At 42.7% G+C, this 21,925-nt stretch overlaps 1 protein-coding gene across 1 annotated transcript in view; it reads left to right on the forward strand.

Annotated features, from left to right (window-relative positions):
- Positions 1-21,925, forward strand: part of VSX1 (visual system homeobox 1) — a 46,204-nt gene that overhangs the window by 16,723 nt on the left and 7,556 nt on the right. Inside the window, 3 exon segments of the mRNA XM_033094579.1 lie at positions 18,889-19,135; positions 19,138-19,302; positions 21,457-21,535. Of these exon segments, the coding sequence (XP_032950470.1) occupies positions 18,889-19,135; positions 19,138-19,302; positions 21,457-21,535 (491 nt within the window).

Below are 21,925 nucleotides of genomic sequence, written 5' to 3' on the forward strand. Positions count from 1 at the left end.
CAGCTATGGATAGATAATCCAAATTGAAAATAAATAACGAAATAGCAGCACTAACTGACACATTAGATGAAATTGACATAATTGACATATATAGACCACTTCATCCTAAAACATTAGACTATACATTCTTTTCTAGTGTACATGGAACATCCTCAAGGATAGACCATATATTGGGACATAAAATCAGCCTCAGCAAATCTAAGAAGATTGAAATCATACCAAGCATATTCTCTGATCACAAGGCTTTGCAACTGGATATCAACTGCAAAAAGAAAGCAGGAAAAAACACAAATACATGGAGATTAAACAACATACTTTTAAAGAACGACTGGGTCAAAGAAGAAATTAGAAGAGAGATCTTTCTACATAGAAACAAATGACAATGAAAATACATCCTACCAAAATTTTTGGGATGCAGCAAAAGCAGTTTTAAGGGGGAAATTTATATCATTACAGGCCTATCTCAAGAAACAAGAAAAATCCCAAATAAATAACCTCACGTTCCACCTTAAAGAACTAGAAAATGAAGAACAAGGGAAACCCAAGGTCAGCAGAGGAAAGGAAATAGCAAATATCAGAGCAGAACTAAATGAAATAGAGACCAAAAAGACAACAGAAAAAATTAGTGTGACAAAGAGCTGGTTTTTGACAATATTAACAAAATTGACAAATCCTTGGCTAGACTCACCAAGATAAAAAGAGAGAAGATACTAATTAACAAAATCAGAAATGAAAAAGGGGAAGTTATCACAGACACCACAGAAATACAAAGGATCATCCAAGAATACTATGAGGGACTATATGCCACAAAATTAAATATCCTAGAAGAAATGGACAAGTTCTTAGAAACATACAGCCTTCCTAGGCTGAACAGTGAAGAACTGGAAAATCTAAACAGACTGATCACCAGTAACGAAATTGAATCAGTCATCCAAAACCTTCCCAAAAGCAAAAGTCTGGGACCGGATGTCTTCACTAGTAAATTCGACCAAACCTTCAAAGAGGATCTAATACCAATCCTGCTCAAACTGTTCCAAAAAATTGAAGAAGAGACAGTACTCCCTAACTCATTTTATGAGGCCAACATTACCCTGATACCAAAACCTGGTAAGGACAGCACAAAAAAAGAATACTACAGACCAATATCTCTGATGAATACAGATGCAAAAATCCTAAACAAAATTCTAGCAAATCGAATGCAACAATGCATTAAAAAGATTATTCATCACGACCAAGTGGGGTTCATCCCTGGGGTACAAGGATGGTTCAGCATACGCAAATACATCAATGTGATACATCACATACACAAAATAAAGGATAAAAATCATATGATTATATCAATTGATGCAGAAAAAACATTTGACAAGATACAACATCCATTTATGATTAAAACACTTAATAAAATAGGTATAGAAGGAAAATACATTAACATAATAGAGGCCATATATGACAAACCCTCAGCTAATCTCATAATTAATGGTGAAAAACCGAAGCCCTTTGCTCTACGTTCAGGAACACGACAGAGCTGTCCCCTATCACCTCTGCTTTTCAACATAGTGGTGGAAGTCCTCGCCATGGCAATCAGGCAAAGGAAAGAAATAAAAGGTATCCAAATTGGGAATGAAGAAGTTAAATTATCACTCTTTGCAGATGACATGATGCTATATATAGAAAACCCTAAAGACTCCACCAAAAAGCGATTAGAAACAATCAATGAATACAGTAAAGTTGCTGGCTACAAAATCAACGTACAAAAGTCCATTGCATTCCTATATACTAACAATGAAATCTCAGAAAAAGAAATACAAAAAACAATTCCTTTTGCAATTGCAGCAAAAAGAATAAAATACCTAGGAATAAACTTAACCAAGGATGTGAAGGACATATATGCTGAAAAGTATAAGACATTTTTGAAAAAAATTGAAGAAGACACAAAGAAATGGAAAGACATTCCATGCTTATGGATTGGAAGAATCAACATAGTTAAAAATGGCCATATTAACCAAAGCAATATACAGATTTAATGCAATCCCCATCAAAATCCCAATGACATTTTTTAAAGAAATAGAACAAAAAATCATCAGATTTGTTTGGAACTACAAAAGACCCCGAATAGCCAAGCAATCTTAAGAAAAAAGAACAATGCTGGATGTGTCCCATTCCCTGACTTTAGCTTGTACTACAGGGCAACAATAATCAAAACAGCATGGTATTGGCAGAAAAATAGACACATAGACCAATGGAATAGAATTGAGAACCCAGAAATAAAACCACATAAATATAGACAGGTAATTTTTGACAAAGAATCAAAAAACATACAATGGAGGAAAGACAGTCTCTTCAATAAATGGTGATGGGAGAATTGGATGGCGACGTGCAAAAGAATAAAACTGGCCTGCTCTCTGTCACCATGTACCAAAATTAATTCAAAATAGATCAAAGACTTAAGCATAAGACCTGACACAATAAACTGCATAGAAGAAAACATAGGTACTAAACTTATGGATCTTGCGTTCAAAGAGCATTTTATGAATTTGACTCCAAAGGCAACGGAAGTAAAAGCTAAAGTAAACGAATGGGACTATATGAAACTTAAAAGCTTCTGCACAGCAAAAGAAACCATCGACAAAATAAAGAGGCAACCAACTTAATGGGAGAAGATTTTTGCAAACAGTGCCTCTGATAAAGGGCTAATATCCAAAATATACAAGGACCTCATGAAACTCAACAACAAAAAAACAAACAACCCAATTGAAAAATGGGCAGAGGACCTGAAAAGACATTTCTCCAAAGAGGAGATACAAATGGCAAATAGACATATGAAAAAATGCTCACCATCACTAATCATCAGAGAAATGCAAATAAAAACCACAATGAGATATCACCTCACCCCAGTCAGAATGGCTATCATCAACAAGACAAATAGTAACAAGTGCTGGAGAGGCTGTGGAGAAAAAGGAACCCTCATCCACTGTTGGTGGGAATGCAGACTGGTGCAGCCATTATGGAAGTTAGTGTGGATGCTCCTCAAAAAATTATGAATAGAATTACCATATGACCCAGCAATCCCTCTCCTGGGTATCTACCCAAAAAAATCTGAAAACATTTATACATAAAGACCCTTGTGCTCCAATGTTCATTGCAGCTTTGTTTACGGTGGCCAAGACATAGAAACAACCAAAATGTCCTTTGATAGATGAATGGATAAAGAAGTTGTGGTATATATACACAATGGAATACAATTCAGCGGTAAGAAAAAATGAAATAGGACCATTTGTGACAACATGGATGGATCTTGAGAGTATGATGCTAAACGAAATAAGTCAGGCAGAAAAAGCAGAGAGTCATATGATTCTACTGATATGTGCTATTTAAACCAAAAACAACAAAAGAACAAGACAAGCAAATGAGAATCAAAAACTCATAGACACAGACAATAGTTTAGTGGTTAGCAGAGGGTAAGGGGGGTGGGGGGTGGGAGATGAGGGTAAGTGGGATACAATATATGGTGATGGAAGGAGAACTGACTCTGGGTGGTGAACACACAATGGGATTTATAGATGATGCAATACAGAATTGTACACCTGAAATCTATGTAATTTTACTAACAATTGTCACCCCAATAAATTAAAGAAAATGATACTCCAAGTAAATGGTACCCAGGGAAAAATGTGTGTAGCCATACTTATAACTGATGAAGCATACTGCAGGATAGATAAGGTAACAAGAGACAAAGATGGATATTTCATAATGATAAAGGGGACAATACAACAAGAAGACATAACACTTATCAATATATATGGCCCCAATCAGGGAGCACCAAAAGATACAAAGCAACTCCTAACAGAACTAAAGGGAGAAAGTGACAAAACCAGAATTATAGTAGGGGACCTAAGAAGGCCATTGACAGCTATGGATAGATCATACAAACAGAAAATCAGTAAGGAAATATCAGCCTTAAATGACACATTAGATCAAATGGACAGAATTGATATTTATAGAGCTCTTCATCCTAGAACACCAGACATTCTTTTCTGTGTACATGGAACATTCTCAAGGATAGACCATACATTGTGACATAAAACTAGCCTCGAAAAATTTAAGAAGATTAAGTCATACCAAGCATATTTTCTGACCACAAGGTTGATTGGAGATCAACCTCCAAAAGAATGTGGGGAAAAAACAAATATGTGGAAATTAAAGAACATGCTGTTAAAGAACGACTGGGTCAAAGAAGAAATAAAAGATTTTGAAAGATACAAAAACAAACAAGATGGCGCAGTAGGTAAATGCTGTGTTTACCTTCTCTCACAACCACATCAAAATTACAACTAATCTACAAAATAACCATTGCTGAGAATCATCTAAAATCAAACTGAACTGAAGCCTTTCAATTAAGGACTTGCAGAAGAAGCCAACTCCAGACTGGTAGGAAGGTGAGAGACACGGAACGGGCTGGTTCCACAACTGCGTGTGACCATTAAAGATTGGGAGGGCTATTTCCGCTGTGGGGGTCCCCTCCCCATGTCCTAGAGGAGCAAGAGATTCCAACCCAGGGTTCTAGTGCCGGGGAAGGAAGTCCCCATAATTTCTGGTTATGAAAACCAGCAGAGATTGTGATTGAGTGAGACTGAGTGGGCTGCATTCCTAGGCACTCCTCTTAAAGGGAATGCACAGGTGGACTTACCCACCAATGGATTACTGGCTCTGAGCTCCAGCACTGAGGCAGCAGCTGGAAAGGTGGCAGGAACAGGGGTGGGGAATTGAGTTGTCTGTTTGGGACAGGGGTTGGAGAGGCAGCTTTCTCCTAGATGGGGGAGCTGGCAGAAGCCACTGTTTTTTTGCTGAGCCCTCTCCCTTTCCCGCGAGCGAACACAGGCGGCTTCCATTTCTGAGACTCCGCCATTAGTTTGCCACACCCTGACAATTTGAGACCTGGTCCTGCCCAACCTTCGGGCACATTCAGGCTGCTTTCAGTGGCTTTTTCATGCAGACCGTCTTCCTTGGCTCAATCTGCAGACTTTCCTGGGGTCTCTCAAAGGTTCACAGAACCCAAACAAGCAGCATCTGGCTTGAGCGTGTCCTGTATCTCTGGCTAAGCAGCCATAAGCTGGCACTAGTGGCAGCCAGCCTTGGTTCATGGTTTGGCCTCTCAAGGTGCTTCCAAGCATAGCACGGGTTGGAACCATCTGTGGATTTTTTTCCGGCTCCCACTGGGTGGCCTCGGGTGAGGCATGGGCTGTAGCTGAAGTAGACCTACAATGGATCCCCTCCAAGGTGGTCCTGGGGCAGGCACAACATCAAAACAACCTGGAGCATCAACCAGCCATCTCCTAGAATGATATACACATGGGGTGGACTGGGCAGGCACCAGAGTCCTGCTGAGGCAGATCCTGCTCCGTAGGGTCAGCCCCTGCACAACTATTCCACTATAGTCAAGGCCAGTCCTCACAACCGGGGAGCCCAAGGGTTAGTCCCTCACTTTCATGTGCAGTTATCGACAGAGGCTCAACTACAAGAGGAGGGCACACTCAACCCACACAAGGGACACACCTGGAGTGCGTGGCTTAGGTGACCAGAAAGACTGCGCCACTGAAACCCACAGCATACCTACTACATAGGCCACTCTACTAAGACTGGAAGACATAGCAGCCCTACCTAATACATAGAAATAAACATAGGGAGGCAGCCAAAATGGGGACACAAAGAAACATGTCCCAAATAAAAGAATAGAACAAAACTCCAGAAAAAGAACTAAATGAAATGGAGATAAGCAATCTATCAGACACAGAGTTCGAAACACTGATTATGAGTGCTCAATGATCTCAGGGAGATCTTTAACAGAGAGATAGGAAGCATAAAAATGGAGATGAAAAACATGAAAAAGAACCAGTCAGAAATAAAGGATTTAATAACGGAAGTGAAGAATATATTACAGGGAATCAACAGTAGATTAGATGAAGCAGAGGATCCAATGAGCTAGTGTAAGATAAGGTAGCAGAAAACACTCAACCAGAATAGCAAGAAGAAAAAAGAATCCAAAAAATTGAGGAGAGTTTAAGGAGTCTCTGAGACAATATCAAGCATAGCAACATTTGCATTATAAGGGTAGCAGAAGGAGAAGAGGGAGAACAAGGAATTGAAAACCTCTTTGAAGAAATAATGACAGGAAACTTTTCCAACCTAGTGAAGGAAGTGGATGTTCAAGCCCAGGAAGCACAGAGAGGCCCAAACAAGATAAATCCAAAGAGGGCAACACCAAGATATCATAATTAAAATGCCAAGGGTTAAATACAAAGAGAGAATCTTAAAAGCAGCAAGAGAAAAGCAGTTAGTTACCTACAAGAGAGTCCCCATAAGACTATCAGCTGATTTCTCAACAGAAACTTTGCAGGCTATAAGAGAGGCAGGAAATATTCCAAGTGATAAAAAGGAATGACATACAACCAAGATTGCTTTACCCAGCAAGGCTGTCATTTAAAATTGACAGACAGATAAAGAGCTTCCCAGACAAGAAAAAGCTGAAGGAGTTCATCACCAGCAAACCAGTATTACAAGGAATCTTAGAGGGACTTATTTACGATGGAAGGGGGGTTAAAGATGGGTGAAAGGGGAAAGGATGAAGAAGTACAAATTTGTTGTTATATAGTAGTCATGAGGATGTAGGGTATAGCACAAGGAATATAGTCAATAATATTATAATAACTAGGTATGGTGCCAGATAGATACTAGATCAATCAGGGTGATAGATGAGAATGGGGTTAGGGGCAGGGTGAAGAAAATGGAAGGAATTAAAAAATACAAATTGATAGTTAATACAGTTTGGGGAATATAATCAATAATGTTGTAAAGATCATGTAAGGTACCAGATGGGCACAGGACTTATCAAGGGGATCATGTCATAGACTGTAGATGCCTGACCAATGCGCTATACGGTTGAAGTAGAATAATATTGAATGTCAACTACAATTAAATATATAGGTATATATAGTTACAGGATGTAGAGTACAACATAGGGAAGATAGCCAATGGCATTGTGACAGCTGTATAAAATGTGAGAGGGGTAGTAGCTTGAGTGGTGGGTTATCACTTTATGAGGGGTTTAAATGTCTAATTATTACATTGCTTTGTGCACCTGAAACTAATTTTAAAAATAAATTAAAAAATACATAAAGACAAAAGAATGAAAATGTATTTTATTAAAATTATTGAGATGCAGCGAAAGCAGTATTAAGAGGGTAATTAATATCATACAGGGCTATCTCAAGAAACAAAAAAAAATCCCAAATCAACAACCTAAGGTTACGTCTTGTAGAATTCGAAAAAGAAAAACAAATGAAACAAAGTCAGCAGAAGGAAAGAAATAATATAAATTAGAGCAAAGCTAAATGAAATACGGAACCAAAAGACAATAGAAAAAGTTAATGCAACAAAAAGCTGTTTTTTTGAAAAGATTAATAAAATTGACAAACCGTTGGCTAGATTGACTAAGGTAAAAAGAGAAGACACAAATAAACAAAATCAGAAATGAAAGAGGAGATATTACCATGTTTACCACAGAAATACAAAAAATCATACAAGAATACTATGAAAGACTACTGTGTTTTCCTGAAAATAAGACCTAACCGGAAAATAAGCCCTAGCATGATTTTTCAGGATGACGTCCCCTGAACATAAGCCCTAATGCGTCTTTTGGAGCAAAAATTAATATAAGACCCGATCTTATTATTGGGGAAACATGGTATATGCCACCAAATTCAATAACCTACAAAAAATGGACAAGTTCTTAGAAACATACAGCCTTCCTAGACTGAATCATGAAGAACTGGAAAATCTATTATAAATAGACCAATCAACAATAAGGAAATTAAAACAATCATCCAAAACCTTTCCAAAAGCAAAAGTCCGGGACCAGATGGCTTCACTAGTGAATTCTACCAAATAGTCAAAGAGGATTTGATACCTGTCCTCCTCAAACTCTTCAAAAAAATTGAAGAAGAGGCAATACTTCCTAGTTCATTTTATGAGGCCAACATTACCTGGATACCAAAACCTGGTAAGGACAACACAGAAAAAGAGAACTACAGACAAATATCTCTGATGAATATAGATGTAAAAATCCTAAACAAAATTCTAGCAAATCGAATACAACAACGCATTAAAAAGATTATACACTGCAACCAAATGGGATTCATTACAGGGGCACAAGGATGGTTCAACATAAGCAAATCAATCAATGTGGTACATCACATGAACAAAATAAAAGATAAAAATCTTATGATTATATCAGTAGATGCAGAAAATGCATTTGATCAGATACAATATCCATTTATTAATAAAACAATAAAATGGGTATAGAAGAAAAGTATCTCAACATAATAAAATCCATATATGACAAACCCTCAGCTAATATCATACTTAGTGATGAAAAAATAAGAGCTTTTCCTCTAAAATCAGGAACAAGACAAGGGATGCCCTCATCACCACTGTTATTCAAAATTGTATTGGAAGTCCTCGCCAGAGCAATCAGGCAAGAGAAGAAATAAAAGGCATCCAATTTGGGAATGCAGAAGTTAAATTGTCACTTTTTGTGATGACATGATTCCTTATGTAGAAAACCCTACAGTGTCTGCCAAGAAACTATGCAAAACAAATAAATGAATACAGGAAAGTTGCAGAATACAAAATCAATGTACAAAAATTCATTGAATCCCTATATAAATGAAATTTGAAATTGTGAAAATGAAATTTCACAAAAAGAAATGAAAAAGTAATTCGTTTTGCAATTGCAACACAAAGAATAAGATACCTAGGAATAAACTTAACAAACGATTTGAAGGACCTAAATACTGAAAACTATAAGACATTCTTAAAAGAAATTGAAGACATGAAGAAATGGAAAGATATTCCATGTTAATGAATTGGAAGAATCAACATAGTTAAAATGGCCATACTACCCAGAGCAATATATAGATTTAATGCAATCCCCATCAAAATCCCAATGGCATTTTTTAAAGAAATAGAACAAAGAAAATGATCAGATTTGTATGAAACAACAAATGACCCTGAATATCCAAAGCAATCCTAAGAAAAAGGAACAAGGCTTGAGGTATCACACTCCCTGACTTCAATTTGTACTACAAAGAGACAATAATGAAAACAGCATGGTATTGGCAGAATAACAGACATACAGACCAATAGAATTGAAATAGAATTGAATTGAAAACCCAGAAATAAACCCACATATGTATGGTCAGATAATTTTCTACAAAGGACCCAAAAACATACAACAGAGAAAGGAAAACCTTTTCAATAAATGGTGCTGGGAAAATTGGAAAGCCACATTAAAAAAAAAAAAGAAAGAAAGAAAGAAAAGAAACTAGACTGCTATCTGTCACCATATACCAAAATTAACTCAAAATCAATGAAAGCCCTAAACATTAGACCTGAAAAAAACTGCACATAAGAAAGCATAGGTACTAAGCTTGTGGATCTTGGGTTCAAAGAAGATTTCATGAATTTGACCTCAAAGGCAAGGGAAGTAAAGGCAAAAATAAATGAATGGGACTATATCAAACTAAAAACTTTTGCACAGCAAAAGAAACCATCAACAATACAAAGAGGCAACCAACTGAATGGAAGACAATATTTGTGAAGAATGCCTCTGATAAGGGGCTAATATCCAAGATATACAAAGAATTCATAGAACTCAACAAAAACTCAGATGATCCAATTAAAAATGGGCAAAGTGTATATGCTTCTTTTCTCCATTCCCTTTTGCCAGTTCAGACCTTTATTCTCTCCCTTTTTATGTTTTTGTTGTCACAAATTATCCCTATTTATGCTGTGAGTTGATTTCTGCACTGCTGTAGCAAGTTTTCTTTTTCCTCTTATTTTTTAAGTTTTTTTTCTCTTTTTTACCCTGTATGTTAAGTCTATAGTGTCCTATTTGGTGTAGGACTTATCTCCTCAATAAACTTTAATTAGAAAAAAGAAAAAACTTGAAAAAAAATGGACAGAGAACCTGAACAGACACTTTTCCCCAAGAAGGCATATAAACAACCAACAGATATATGGAAAAAAAAAAAAAAAAAAAGCTCAACTTCACTAGCTACTAGGGAAATGGACATTAAAACCACAATGAGATAGTACCACCTCACACTTGTTAGAATGGTATCATCAGCAAGACAAATAATAAGAAGTGTTGGAGAGGCTGTGGAGAAAAAGGAATCCTCATGCCCTGCTGGTGAGAATGTAAATTGGTGCAGTCACTATGGAAAACAGTATGGAGCTTCCTCAAAAAATTAAAAATAGAATTATCATGTGACCCAGCAATCCCTCTCCTGCGTATCTACTCCCAAAATCTGACAACATTTATCCATAAAGATATACATACCCTGATGTTCCTTGCAGAATTTTTCACAGTGGCCAAGACATGGAAACAACCACAGTGTCCTTTGGTAGATGATTAGATAAAGAAGATATAGTGCATACGAGGTGTGATCAAAACATACTGTGAAAATCTATGGAAAACTTACTCAACCCAACTCCAAAAAAACAAACGATCCAATTAAAAAATGGGCAGAGGACTTGAAGAGACATTTTTCTGAAAAGGACATACAGATGGCAAACAGACATATGAAGAAATGCTCAACCTCACTAACCATCAGAGAAATGCAAATAAAAACCACAATGAGATACCACCTCACCTCATCAAAATGGCTATCATCAATAAATCAACAAACAACAAGTGCTGGCGCGGATGTGGAGAAAAGGGAACGCTTGTGCACTGTTGGTGGGATTGCAGACTGGTGCAGCCGCTATGGAAAACAGTATGGAGGTATCTCAAAATTCTGAAAATGGAACTACCTTATGATCCAGTAATTCCACTCCTAGGTATCTATCCGGAGAAATCCAAAACTCCAATTCAAAAATCTTTATGCACTCCTATGTTTATTGCAGCACTATACACAATAGCTAAGACATGGAAACAACCAAAATGCCCATCGGTAGATGACTGGATTAAGAAACTGTGGTACATTTATACAATGGAGTATTATGCAGCCATAAAGAAGAAGGAAATCTTGCCATTTGCAACAACATGGATGGATCTAGAGAACATTATGTTAAGTGAAATAAGTCAGACAGAGAAAGATAAGTACCATATGATCTCACTTATTTGCGGATTCTAAAGAAAAGAATAAGTGAATGAACTAATCAGAAACAGTTTGGGAGACAATGAGGAAAAATCTGAGGGTTGCTAGATGGGCGGGAGGGGTGGGGGGTGGGGGGGAGGGTGAGGGGATTGGAGGGCAGTCGGTGACCACAGGATAGCCACGGGGTTTGAAAATTAATCTGGGGAACGTAATTTGGTGGTTACCAGAGCGTAAGGGGGTTGGGGGGGGGGGATGAGGGTGAGGGGGATCAAATGTATGGTGATGGAAGGGGAGCTGACTGTGGGTGGTGAACACACAGTGTGACTTATGGATGATGTGATACAGAATTGCACACCTGAAATCTATGTAATTTTACTAACAATTGTCACCCCAATAAATTAAAAATAAATTAAAAAAAAAACATACTGTGAATATTTAAATAAAAAAAATTATTACAGTTAAAGACACATGGCCATTAATCCTCCTCAAAATACTCTGCCTTGCTTTGCACACACTTACCCCATCGTTCTTGCCACTTTCCAAAGCAGTTCTGGAAGTCCTCTTTAGTGAGTGTCTTTAGTTGCACTGTTGTGTCTGCCTCGATGCCCTGAATGGATTCTAAAGCTTTACCCTTCATGGTCATTTTGACTTTGGGGAAGAACCAGAAGTCTCATGGTTCCAGATCCGGTGAATAAGGTGGATGAGGGCACCACTGTAATGTTTTTTTTTTTTTTAAACTTTGCTTTTTTTTTTTAAGATTTTATTGGGAAAGGGGAACAGGACTTTATTGGGGAACAGTGTGTACTTCCAGGCCTTTTTTCCAAGTCAAGTTGTTGTCCTTTCAATCTTAGTTGTGGAGGGCGCAACTCAGCTCCAGGTCCAGTTGCCGTTGCTAGTTGCAGGGGGTGTAGCCCACCATCCCTTGCGGGAGTCGAGGAATCGAACTGGCAACCTTGTGGTTGAGCGCCCACTGGCCCACGTGGGAATCCAACCGGCAGCCTTCGGAGTTAGAGGCATGGAGCTCTAACCACCTGAGCCACCGGGCAGGACCCCATAATGTTTTTATTTGACAGAAATTGCCATACCAGAAGCAATGTATGACACAGAGCCTTTCCATTGTGATCACAAAATACAGTGAATGCTGCTGCCGAGTGCCATCCAACAGAAAGGCAGGGATCTTCAATATGGAAAGCGGAGCATGGAACCTTAGTAACATTAGTTGTACTTAGTAACATTAGTAAACAAGTTTCAGTTTATTTGGTGCAGTCAGTCAGGTATGAGCTTAGATTGAGAGAAGGTGTGTTTTAAAGTGTGCTGTAAATTATTCTTCATCATGACAACTCACACATCACTTCTGGTACACGGCAATTTCTGTCAAATAAAAACATTACAGTGTGTCCTCATCCACCTTAGTCACCAGATCTGGCACCATCCAACTTCTGGCTCTTCCACAAAGTCAAAATGATTCAGGACATTGAGGCAGGCATGACAGTGCAACTAAAGACACTCACGAAAAAGGACTTCCAGAACTGCTTTGGAAAATGGCAAGAACGATGGGATAAATGTGTTCAAAGGGAGAGGGAGTATTTTGAAGGGGATTAATGGCAATGTGTCTTTTACTGTAATACATTTTTTATTTAAACATTCACCGTATTATTTGATCACACATCATATATACAATGGAATACTGCTCGGCCAGAAGAAAAGATGAAATATTGCCATTTGTGGCAATATGGATGGATCTTGAGATTATCATGCTAAGTGAAATAAGTCAAACAGAAAAAGTCAAGAAGAAGTCAAGACTTCACTCAACATGCGGTAAATAAAACTGAAAGGAACAAGACAAACCAAGAAAGAAACAAAAACTCATAGACACAGACACTAGTTCAGTGGGGGTAGAGGGTGAAAGAAGAGGGAAAAGAGTGTTGAATATATGGTAATGGAAGGAGAAATGACTCTGGGTGGTGAACACACAATGCAATATATAGATGATGTATTATAGAAATGTACACTTGAAACGTATATAACTTTACTAACCAATGTCACTCCAATAAATTTAATTTTAAAAAAAGAAAGAAATACCAACCAGAACATTCATCCAAGGACGTGAACTCAGGGGCTAATGGGGTGAAAAATAGCACCTCCTGCAGTTTGGGGTCAGTCTTATAAGAAACTGGATTGTTGACTCATGATAGCCCACTTATTCACTGAGTAGCCTGGCATGCGATTTGATCACTTCTTTAGCCACTGGCAAGGAAGGAGTTAGGAGAGAGCATTACCCTGTGGCAGTGAGACACCGTGGGGGATTTTGCATGTGGGAGCAATAGGGCTGTGCTCCCTATATGGCTGAGATGATATGTTAGGGTGTGGGGAGGGGCACGAAGAAGACCCAGGACAAGGTTCTTGGATGCAAACCACGAAAACCACATCCAGACGATTTATACAGCAAAGAAGTTTACTGAATAGCATCATTTTTTTTTCAGACTGATGAAAGGCTGGGTGAAAAGAGCTGGGCCGTGGCAGGCCAGGCATTTGTGAACAAGGCCAAGTCATGCCAGGGAACAGTGGGGGAGGGCACCAGAGCATGCAAAGTAGCCACGGGACACTCACCACTGCTACTGTATGAAAATCACCACCTCTGCCTCAGTCCTTGGGTGGAGGTCGTCGTAATAACTGAATTTCCAGGGAGTAGGAAGAGAAAGCATCTACCCTTATTTTTTTGTGGGACCACCTCGTTAGCACACTCCAAAACTTGTTTGAATACTGGATAGCCCTAGACTTAAAAATAAATTTCATTCCAGCAAGTGAGGGCTTGGTGTGGGGCAGGTGTGATCAAGCACGGAGAACAGCGCCTTTGAGAGGATTTGAACAAAGATTTGGGGTAGCTGGTGTCTCAGAGTCAGATTTTAGCTGCACAGTGTTTGGGTTCAAATTCTGGCTCTGCCATTGGGCACTGGGGTGACCTTGGGCAATTTATGTGATTGACCTCCCTAAATCTCTTTCCTTATCTGAAAGATGTGGACAATAATATTGTCCACCCATAGAATTGTGATCAGGATGAAATGTGACCATTTTAATAAGGTGTTTACAAGAGTAGCTGTCCATAATAAGAACACAAGAGGCATCAGTTATTGTTATTCTCATATTATTTTACTAATTGGAAGTAGAGCTGGGGATGGAGGGAAAGAAGATCTGGGGGAGGTGCAGACTTGAGGGGAAGATGCTGCATTTAGCATAGGTGGGCTGCATTTCAGTGCCCCCAGAAACTGGGAGCAGATGTCCAGAGGATCCATAGGAGATATGGGCCTGGGCTGCAGGAGCACACCCAAGGCTGGTGACAGGTTTGGGAGTTCTTGGCAGGCAGATGATAATTGCACTATGGGATCTCATGTGAGGGAGAGAGAATAGTACCTAAGGGGAGCCTGAGAAATACAATGTGAGTTTGGTTTTCCCCAGAAGTAGACTCTGAGTCAAGCACTCCATGATAAGTAGTTTATCTGGGAGATAACTTTGGGCAACACCAAGAAGGGAGTGGGAAAGTGAGAAGGGAACAGTTCCCTAGAAGCAGAGCTGGAGACAGGATCTGGATGCATGAGTTTTATTGCAGGGAGAGAGGTCTCAGGGTGAGGGAGGCCAGAAAGAAGGGGAGGAATTGGGCCTGGATGTGCACTGTTTCAGTTAAGCCTTGGCCTGATCCATGAGTGGAGAAGGATTTGGAGCAGATATGGCTCTACAGAGTTGTCTCTCTGGAGACAAGGGGCAGCCTTGTATCATTGTATCATGCGTGTGAGGGTGTGGCTGTGGAGGTGTGGGCTGGGTTAGGGACTTTTATCAGCAGAGGGCAATTCTCCTAGTTAGGGGCAATGGCTAGCTGTTAGCAGCCTACATTCACAGCAGTGGGGGAAGGTGCCAGAACCCTGGAAAGAGGAACTGGGTGGGGCACCTACAGCACTTAGGAAGAACGCAATATAGGATGTGATACTTAGCAAGTAACTGGGGCACAACCTTGCTGGGGACCTCTGGCAGGCAGAGTAGAATGCATACCTGAGTAATTCCATCCCAGACATCGGTGGTGTATTTATACTCCAACTCCTGCCAGTCTTTGGTCCAGGGCTTCTCAGGGCGTGTTAAGTCTTGGCATCTCTGGCTAGTAGGCTAAGTGGACTCTAGACGCCAAAGAAAGCCCCCAGGGGAAGATGCGCAGGGGTAGGAGGCCATTTGGGCATGCAGGAGCAATGGTTAGGGCAGGAGACGTCGACAGGGAAAAACAGCGTCTGCTACAACAACCTTTAAAAGCGACACAAAAGCAACTGAGAAGGAGCAGACCAGAGGACCGGTTTGTGCAGACACTCACACGGCAATACATTTTATGTACGCGTATGCATCCCACTCCTATAGTGTCTGTACTCTATGCTGACAGCCTGGCCAAGGGCGGCTCCAAAAACCCCAGCATAGGTCTCTGTTGAGCCACTCGCACCTGGTCCAGTCTCAGCCTGGCGCAGTGAAGAGCTGGGACGCTGAGGGACTGGGGAAGTGGAGCTCACATTCGTGTTTGGCCATATAGAGAGGGGCTGGAAACCTTCTCTGGAAAATGATGCGTAGAGAAACCTTTACTGATTAGTTAAATCCAGGATAATCCTGGCTGGTGACAGCAGATAGGGACTCTTTACAGACTTAGGGTTCCAAAAAGACTGAAGGCGGGGGTGATCCAGGGCCGGGACGCTTGAGAGGGCTCTGGCAATGGCTGCAGATTTGTATGTGGAGGGAGGGGCTGAGAGCCGCCTACCCTCCACCGGGCTAGGGCGTGGAGGAGTTCCCCAAACGCTGGCGTCCACGGCGTGGACAGGCACCCACGAGAGCGCTCCATGGAAGCGCAGAGTGTGGATGGATTCTGGGCCCGCTTGCTCTCACCAAGTAGCTGCTGGAGGCTGGAGGTGGGAGTGTGAGCACGGATTAGCGGGGGGGGGGGGGGGGGGGGGGGGGGGAGGAAGAGGGAGAAGTGACACTGCCCTCTGGCGCTGCTGTCTTCCCCCAGCGTTGGTCCAGAGGCCCCCTCCTGCAGGTGAGGCCGGAGGAGACGTTAGGGACGCTTCTATCCAAGAATTGCAGAGTCCCTTTAGGACTCCAACTCAGGCTCTCTCTCTCTCTCTCTCTCTCTCTCTCTCTCTCTCCCCCCCCACATCGTTTTCCGATTTCTCTCTCCGTGTCAGGTGTGAGCAGATTAATAAACCTCAGTTACTCTTAGCTGCAAAATTAGTTTTGTAAGATCCTTCCGAAAACTTCTTGGCACTGTGCGGCGGTCACCGGGTGGGGTAGCCCAAGTTGGGCTCCTCCCGCCGGGCCTTTTGGTACCTCTGGGTCCTTGGCCATCTACTTGCAGGTCTGTCCTCTCGGCGATCTCCTGCCTCCTCTGGCAGAGGTTAAGGGAGATAAGACTCCAAGATCCTGGCCCAAGCGAGGGGACGCTGTCAGTATTCCAGGCTCCATGGGCTGCGCGAGCGTCCGCGCTAGCCCCGGGAGCTACCTGTAGACCCTCCCCTTGAGCGTGACTTGAGTTGGGACACCTGAGGGGCGGTGGTCCTACCTGCCTTCCCCGGATTCCTTCTGCAAATGTGTGGATCCTTAGGTGTCTTCCTTAACGGTGTGGCTCCACATTCTGATTTGCAAAGGACTATTCTGCCGGGCAAAGAGTCAGAGCACCTTGAGTGGGTTCTGTACCCCCAACACCTTCTCTAAACCCAGAGATAAATTTGGGGAGAAATTCCTGGCGGAGCCGAAAACGACGACTAAGTCTAAAGCCGCCCCCGACCCCAGCAATTCAAAAGACAATTATCCCAAAGGAAAGTTATTGTTTTGCTAATCCTGGGAACAGCTTGTGAGGGGAGATTTGAGTCTTCCTTTAATGTTGGAGAGTTAGTGCGCAGTCTTTTGTAATTATCTGTTTTGGAAGCCCCGAGTTTAATTTGTGTGTTTACCAGAGGACCCACCTGAAGGCTCGGAGAGCTGGCGACACACTTTGCTGGGCTCCGGCTCCCGCAGGCGTTTAGCGAGCCGCGCCTCGCCCCGGCTGGGCTCGCAGAGTTGCCGCGTCCCTCTCGAGGTGACCTCGGACTTCTAGGCCCTCAGGGAGTGGGACTGAAGAGATATTGCTTCCCAAGGTCTATGTTTGAGAAGGGTAGGGTCAGGCCTCGCAGTGATTCGGGTGGGGTGGGCTCAAATTTTGCGCGTGTGAGCCAGGGGTGGCTTACCCACGTGCTGTGTTTGGCGCCAACTTTAACACATAGAGTTGTTTCACATGAAAAACAGGCTTTCTTTGAATAATCATAAACTAACAGTAAAATTTGTTAGCCTCAGCAAAGAGCGCTTGGTCCCAGTAGACAGACCCTATTTTCCAATTTACTCCCCACCACCACCCCTTTTAGGGTTGCCAGATAAAATTCTGGCACATGCTCATACTACAAAATTATTCATTGTTTATCTAAAATTCAAATCTCACTGAATCTCCTGTAACTTAGTTTGCTAAACCTGGCTTCGTTCCCATCTTTCTAGCAGAGTCACTCCACTTTTTTCTGCCTGTCTCTTTTTTATCCCTTCCCCCAGTTCCTATGAGTTTTTTGACCCCCCCAAGTGCACGGGGGGGGGGGGGAGGTAGGTTTGGCTGGAGGTGGAGTGGGCATTGATTAAATAAACATTTTCCCCTCCTTCCTCCTTGGGGATTTTCAGGAAAGGTCTCCTTGGCTCCAGGTGGAGTTGGAAGGCTGGAGGGGGACATATCAGCGGCAGTAATGGGAGTGTGGCTGTGAATGGAGCCGGGTGGCAGAGCGAAGCTTCGGGGCCGCGGCGAGCGGGACCCCCACCTAGAGAATCTGGAAAGGAAGGGAAAACCAGCGTGGGACTGAAACCTGTGGCTTTCAGAGGGACGGGCAGATAGCGGAGTTGTTGTCCCCTCCCTACTTTCCTCCACACGAACACAGGGATGGGGATGGGCTGGGGGACAGCTGGAGAGGACAAGGGAAAAGGAGGTTGTTGTATCTGCTCGCTTGCCGGCCGTGAAAGGATTCGCGAGTCAGGTGAAAAATATAGAAGAAAGATTTATTAAAGTAAGAGAAGGGTCAGCTGGGCAGAGTCTGCTGGAAACTACTACAAACTACTGCGTTGAGTATCTGTTTGGTCTCAAGTTTTATATTTTCTAACCAGGACGTAAACTGCTTTGGCCTGTAGTTGGGGGTGGGAGAAGGTGCAGTTAAGTGGGTTATAGCAACCTTTTATATGTTATGTAGATTTAAGCTGGAGCTAGGAGTGGGTCCCATACAGCTGCAAAACCTCTCCCAAGTCACAAGGTCTGCACTGGGCCGAAGTAAATAGAAACATTGAAACTGGTCTGCATAGTAAATGTATAGGAAGCAAAGAAATCTTTCAAAAAGTCCCAAGCTAAGTTACGCTTGTTAAATTATACCAGAGAACCAAGTTTCAAAATAGAAGATTTAGTGCCACCATTACAATCCCGAGGTAATTGAGGGGAGGGCGGCTACCGAAGGGACGGGAATTGGTGGCGTGCTCATCTCACAGGTGCGAAGGCTAACGCGTCGGCGCCCAGCTGATTGGAGCCCTGCAGGTCTTCCGCGCCTGAAGGGCGGCCCACTCTGATGAAGTCCTCCGAGCTGAGCCCCTTCTGCAAAGGTGACTGACACAGGGTCAAGCCTCGCCGACTGAGAAACGATGACCCGCCAAGTTGCGCTTTCCGTCCGACCGGCGCGCTAGGATCGGGGCTCTGATGCCCGGCGATTCTCCCACCGGCCCGCACCCCCTGGGCTTCGCCGTCACCGACCTGCTGGGCCTGGAGGCCGAGCTGCGGTCGCCTGCTGGACCCTGGCTGGGATCGGACAGCGATGGCTTCGCGGCCGCGCGGTGCGGAGGTCCAGGGCTTGGTGTCCCCTGCATAGCGCGTGGGGCCCTTCCACTGGGTCTCCGCCTCCTCTGCGCTTGGGTGCGCAGCCTCCTGCGGCCGTTCCGGCGCCCTGTCTGCTCCTAGCCGACGTGCCCTTCCTGCCTTCCCGGGGGCCTGAGCCCGCGGCCCCGCTAGCCCTCCGTCACCCGCTGCCCCAGCTTGGCCGCCAGAAGCTCAGCGAGAGCATCTCCACGTCCGGTAAACAGGCCTGCTCATCCCGCTCCTACCCTTTCCCTTCGGTTTGGGCCGCGCAAGAGTAACAGAGCGTGGTCCCACTGTGTTCCACCCCCCAGCACCCCAGATGTAAGGGAAGTCCAGATCCTAGAACCTGGCCGGGTCCGGCGGAGTTGTATCTTTACACCCGCGCCCCATGTCTCTTCCCTCTCCCCAAATTCCCTCCTCTCCGCGCGGTTCTGGTCGCAGCAGTGGGTGGACCCGGTTCTGGATCTACCCCTGGCATCTCGTCAACCCAGCAGCGGTCTTCTGAAGACCTTTCCCCAGCGCCCCGCGCGAGTCTCGGCCTCCGGGAACGGCATAAGCTCGGGAAGGCCTGGGCCGGTCTCGTTCACCAGCATCCCAGAACCCGGCACCCCGTGGGCGCTCAAACGCTTACTGAATTAATTGAATGGTTTACCGGTTTTTGAAGAGCGAGGGCCCGGACCCCAGGGACTGTACGCCTGCGGGGGTGCTGAAAGGGAGCCCCAGTACCACGGTTCTCTCCTGCCATCGCCCTCCTCCTCCCTAGGCGGAGAAAGGAAGCAACCTTGCCAATTTTACTGTAGTTATGCTTTGCGTTTTGTTCCAGCTCACCTATTTCCTCAAAGACGTAGAGGCGGATTATGGAGAAAGAGAAGGAATCATTAAAATTCTGTAAAAGACAAAGGCCAAGAAATTGAGACGTTTCGAGTGTGTGTGTGAGGGAAACAGAGAATTCCACAAGAAAGTGTGGACCGAGAGAAACTGTGTAGTGGAACCCTAGCTGAGCACCCAGGCAGCCCAGGTAAAAAGAGTAAACTGGGTCTCCACTGATAATAAAAGAAAGGCAGTAGGCAAGTGAGCTTGTGCCCAGCTCTACACGGACTTTATTTCGTGAGTCTTTTTGTAAAACAAAATTGTTTCGCTGAAAATGCAGAAACCACTTTCATAGGATAGGATCTTTCCTCTGTGAGCACTGATAAAAGGAAAAGCAAAATGCAACTAAATCTCAGTCTGTAAGGGCATTTCTGGAAGATCACGAGCAACACTATCCAATAGAAATACCTGACTGGGAGTATCATGAAAATTTCCCAAAGCCACATTAAAAAGGAAAAATAAAACAAGTGAAATTAATTTAAATACTGTACTTTATTTAATCCAATGCATACAAAATATTTACATGTAATGAATATATAAATTATTAATATTTTACTTTTGGTGGTGCTAAGTCTTCTAAATCCACCGAATATTTTACATTTACAGCAGGTCTCAATTTGAACCAATCTCATTTCATGTGTTCAATAATGTTATGTGTCCAACGGTACCAGACTGGACAGCATTATTATAATATTAAAATCAAAGCAGTTTTCTGATGAGCTAATTGATGTTGGAGTAAAACTAACATTATTTTATTAATTTTCCTTTAATTCATTTTCAATACTTTGAGACAAAAATGCTTTTTAACAATGAATCTGACAATAGTTTTATCATGTAACCTTCCTCTCTATCTGGATCTTTTGATATAATGGATATCAAAAGTAAAGTATAGTGGGGTTCTTAATAGTTTTTTCAAGTGCATCCAAGAATCATCTGGGCACATTTGTCAAGAATGAGTTTCTGGACTCCACCTCCAGAGATTCAGCACTGATACAGCAGTTCTGACAAGTGTTCTGATGTCACAAACCTCAACCCTCCTTTGAGAAATGTTGCTGTGCTGATTAAGATAAGGAAATTGGAGGCATAGGAAGTGGATGAATTTGGGAACTGAGTGGGTATAGGAAATGCAATTAGTGGCCAAGTAGTTCTGGTTTCACACAGTCTGGGGTTTGAATCCCAACTTCCTCATTTACTACCTGTGTAATCTTGCACAAATTACTTAATCTCTCTGTGCCTCAGTTTCCTCATCTGTGAAAATAGGATACTAAAAGCAGTTATCTTGGAGTTCTTTTCTTTTATGAAGAATAATTGCAATAATCCACGGACAAGACTGAGCACAGTGCCTGGATTATAATGAGTGTTAAAAATGCTCGCTTGTATGGCTAAATACTACTCACATTCTTCAACAGGTTCATAGTTCAACCCTCATATTAAAATCCAGAAAATAAAGTGAAAAATATGTTCACCTTTAAAGTCCTCTCTTTCTCCTTGTGCCAGCAGATAAGTACAGCCCATCCGAAGACAGGAGTGACCTGAAGGTGTCCCCTACCCCTGGCAAGAGGAAGAAGCGGCGGCACAGGTACAGGCCCAGGTCATCCTCCCTGACCCTTTCTTCCTCGGGACACAGCATCTGAGAGTGTGTGGTCCTGCATTAGGGCAGGCCCAGTAGCCTCCAGGTTGGCAGCAGGAAGGGCACAATAACCATTAAGGAACATAATTCTATAATTCCCAGGAGGCTGCAGGACAATCTTTGCATTTAAAAGACACAATTTTGTGGGCCTTTAAAATGGGTCTTTTTAGAATGAGTTGATGAAATTCATTGAGGAGAAATAAAATGCTGAAGAACTCTGTCTTATTTGAACCAAACTTCTGGACTTCCCAGGGGCTAATCATTCAGAGGTGTGGTATCCAGTTATCATGAGATGGCCCTTTGGGGTGTGGACAGCGGGGAAGGTAGGCACAGGGTCCC

Source organism: Rhinolophus ferrumequinum, chromosome 23 (assembly GCF_004115265.2).
Source record: "Rhinolophus ferrumequinum isolate MPI-CBG mRhiFer1 chromosome 23, mRhiFer1_v1.p, whole genome shotgun sequence".
NCBI lineage: Eukaryota > Metazoa > Chordata > Mammalia > Chiroptera > Rhinolophidae > Rhinolophus > Rhinolophus ferrumequinum.